Source organism: Phalaenopsis equestris, unplaced genomic scaffold (genome assembly GCF_001263595.1).
Source record: "Phalaenopsis equestris unplaced genomic scaffold, ASM126359v1 Scaffold000552, whole genome shotgun sequence".
Taxonomy (NCBI): Eukaryota; Viridiplantae; Streptophyta; class Magnoliopsida; order Asparagales; family Orchidaceae; genus Phalaenopsis; species Phalaenopsis equestris.
The window spans coordinates 118,748-121,927 of NW_018164992.1; the positions used below are offsets into that span (position 1 = coordinate 118,748).

At 44.7% G+C, this 3,180-nt stretch overlaps 1 protein-coding gene across 1 annotated transcript; it reads left to right on the forward strand.

The window, feature by feature from the left end:
* The first annotated feature begins 220 nt into the window (after nt 1–220).
* On the forward strand, nt 221–2,037 carry LOC110029153 (CBL-interacting protein kinase 6-like). The gene has a single exon (XM_020731310.1). It carries the CDS (start codon nt 546–548, stop codon nt 1,860–1,862), a length of 1,317 nt encoding a protein of 438 aa, XP_020586969.1. The 5' UTR covers nt 221–545; the 3' UTR covers nt 1,863–2,037.
* Nucleotides 2,038–3,180: the final 1,143 nt, after the last annotated feature.

The following is a 3,180-nucleotide window of genomic DNA, read 5'->3' on the forward strand; positions in this document are numbered from 1 at the left end:
CGAATATATATATATATATGTAACCATAAAAATTCTAATTATATAATACGCTCATTCTCTTTATTAAAAGTTCCATAAAATAGAAGTAATTCTTTCCGTTCACCGCCCAATCTCCAATGTTCATCCTCACGAGGTGCCGTGAATGCTAAAAACAATGGGCGAAATCGGACAAAACCGCTAATATAGACTTCAAACCGCTCACTCGAACTATAAATAGAAGGGCAAGCCACTGCCTTACGGTTCGCAGCCTCTTGTGCCATCTGTCCTCCTCGCAGAGCGGCGAGAGCTTGGCGGGCGCGTGCTCTTTCTCTCTATCTACCCCCTCTTCTTCGACCCTCCAGACACCGGGGAATGCGTCGCGATGAGGAGATCTGATCCCGACCTCGCCGGCAGACGCAAGCAGCACGACGGCCGGTCCTGCCACCGGAAGCACGTTGAAGACGGGTAGACGCTGCCGCCGTTTATCCTCCGCTGTTTCCAATTTAATCTACACTTTTCAACCATCAAATTTCTTTCGAGCTTAAACTCTGAAACATCTTATATAAATGGAGGAGCTAGATTCGTCCTCGCCGGCGGCAGAGGGACGGAGCGTTCTCCATGGCCGCTATGAACTGGGCCGCGTCCTAGGTCAAGGTACGTTTGCCAAGGTATACGTTGCCCGCAACCTGCGCACCGGTAAGAACGTCGCCATGAAAGTTGTCGACAAGGAGAAGGTTATCAAGGTGGGGATGACCGAGCAAGTAAAGCGGGAGATATCCGTCATGAAGATGGTCACCCACCCAAATATCGTCGAGCTTCACGAAGTGATGGCTACGAGATCCAAGATTTACTTCGCCATGGAGCTCGTACGCGGCGGGGAGCTGTTTTCCATGATCGCCCAATCTGGCCGTCTCAGGGAGGACGCCGCTCGCTCCTACTTCCGGCAGCTCATTTCAGCTGTGGATTTCTGCCATTCGCGCGGCGTATATCACCGCGATCTCAAGCCGGAAAATCTCCTCCTCGATGAAGCCGGAAACCTAAAGATCGCCGACTTCGGTCTCTCCGCCTTCGCAGATCATGTCCGCGCCGACGGCCTACTTCACACCACTTGCGGCACGCCGGCCTATGTTGCTCCGGAGGTCATCGGAAATAAGGGTTACGATGGCGCTAAAGCAGATCTCTGGTCCTGTGGGGTTATCCTCTACGTCCTCCTCGCCGGATCCCTTCCCTTCAAAGACGATAACATCATAAACATGTACAGAAAGATCCACCGAGGCGATTTCAAATGCCCCCCATGGTTCTCTACTGACGCTCGCAGCCTCGTTACGAAGTTGCTCGATCCCAATCCCAGCACCCGTATCACCGTCGCTAACCTGATCGAAAACCCCTGGTTCCGTAAAAACCCCATTCCCAAACCGATCTCCGAAGATCCACCAGCTGCCTCAGCAAAGAAAGATGGGGATGAACCAGAGAGACTGAATGCGTTCCATCTGATATCTCTATCAGAGGGGTTCGATCTCTCTCCTCTCTTCGAGAGCAGGGAAAACATGAGAGAAGAAGGGATGAGGTTTGCAACAAAGGGGCCGGCGAGTGGGATCGTATCAAGACTAGAAGAACTGGCGGCGAGAGTTCCCGGTAAGCTCCGTGTGACGAAGAGCTCAGCCGCAGGGGTTAGGTTGGAAGGAGAGGAGCGGGGCCGCAAAGGGCGACTTGCGGTGGCCGCAGAGATCTTCGCAGTGGCTCCATCCGTGCTTGTGGTGGACGTGAAAATGGACGGCGGCGATACGCTGGAATACAAGAGGTTCTGCTGCAACGATCTCCGGCCTGCGCTCAAGGATATAATGTGGCAATCATCGGAAGTTCAGACCACCTCCGCCGCTTGAGTATTCAACGTAGGTTTCTCCTGCGGCCTTTGTGTTTGTACAGTGAGTGTTTGATGGAATAGAAGGCTTGGTTGGAAGCAATCTCTGTGATGTTTAAGCTTCAGTCTGTTGGATTTGGTTTCATATTAATGTGGTTGTAATTGTATAATTGTTAAATTTTATGTGATTTATTTAATTTGAGTTCTTTAATTTGAATTTCGGTTCACCATTATTCAGATGCTGTTTTAGGCTTCTGTTTTAACAGCGGCAGCATTCACTAACTTTTTTTTCATAAGTGGTGTTTGATAAATCAGATGGTACCTATCAGTTGTGATCTGAAATGGTAAAAGTATGACTATTGGATTCTAAATTTCACGTTCAAGAAAAAGAGACCAATGAAGGAAAAGAGAAATAAAACACAAATAACATCTTATATTTTAAAAAATTGTCGAATGACTTCTTTTAACTAAAAATGACTGTTATTTATAAATTATATGTGTGGGGTATATCAAATTATATGATTGTCTCCGTCTTAATAGGAATGTTACCGGTAATTGAATAATACATGTTTTGACCTGTAACATTTATTTGTGTCGTTCCATATTTGTAATTACCATTCGAGACCACTTTGTATTTGTAATGGTTTGCTTGGTCACTTGGTATTCATTCAGTCGGCCCAGAGTCATTTAGTGATCTTCGACCGCCTTTTCTGAGAGAGTCAATAGAGAAGACACATTACTTTTGGGCATGATTATTTCATCACGTAGAGAGTCTATTACCGTAATCAGACACGCATCCCATATTCAGTCAATGTGTCTATATTAACGGAATTCTCTCCGATCGACTGTAAAAGTAGGTTGGGAAAGTGTCAACGTGATCGTGCGGTGTTCGTTGAGTCGGCCAGTCTTTCTTTCTGTCGGCTTCCAAGGCCAGCAAGCGTAATGACAAATGTATGTACAACAATTCTCTTTGTGTGGTCAATTGCATGTTCTTGAGATTTGTCCAAACATATTCCTAATATACAGTGTCATTCTTGCGAAAGAACTTCGGTTCATCTCCCACAGCTTCACGATGAGAATTCTTACAGACGTCAACATTCGTTCCAACCGAATGAAATTTCAGTCTATCAAACGAAATCTTAGTTTTAGAGTTTATATAATTGACAAAATAATTTCTAATTATTTTAAAACTCAATTTTAGTAGTCTTTCATGATTTATTTTAGCCTCAATGTAAAAAAAAAATATAGGATTAATTTGATATTTTTATAAATTTTGAGATTAAAATAATTTCACATAAATAAATTTGGGAGAATATTGTGAGACTGTTTTCTTTTTATTT

Bases quoted from the DNA above. Each gene is read 5' to 3' on its own strand.
- LOC110029153 (XM_020731310.1), top strand. From the start codon at position 546: ATGGAGGAGCTAGATTCGTCCTCGCCGGCGGCAGAGGGACGGAGCGTT.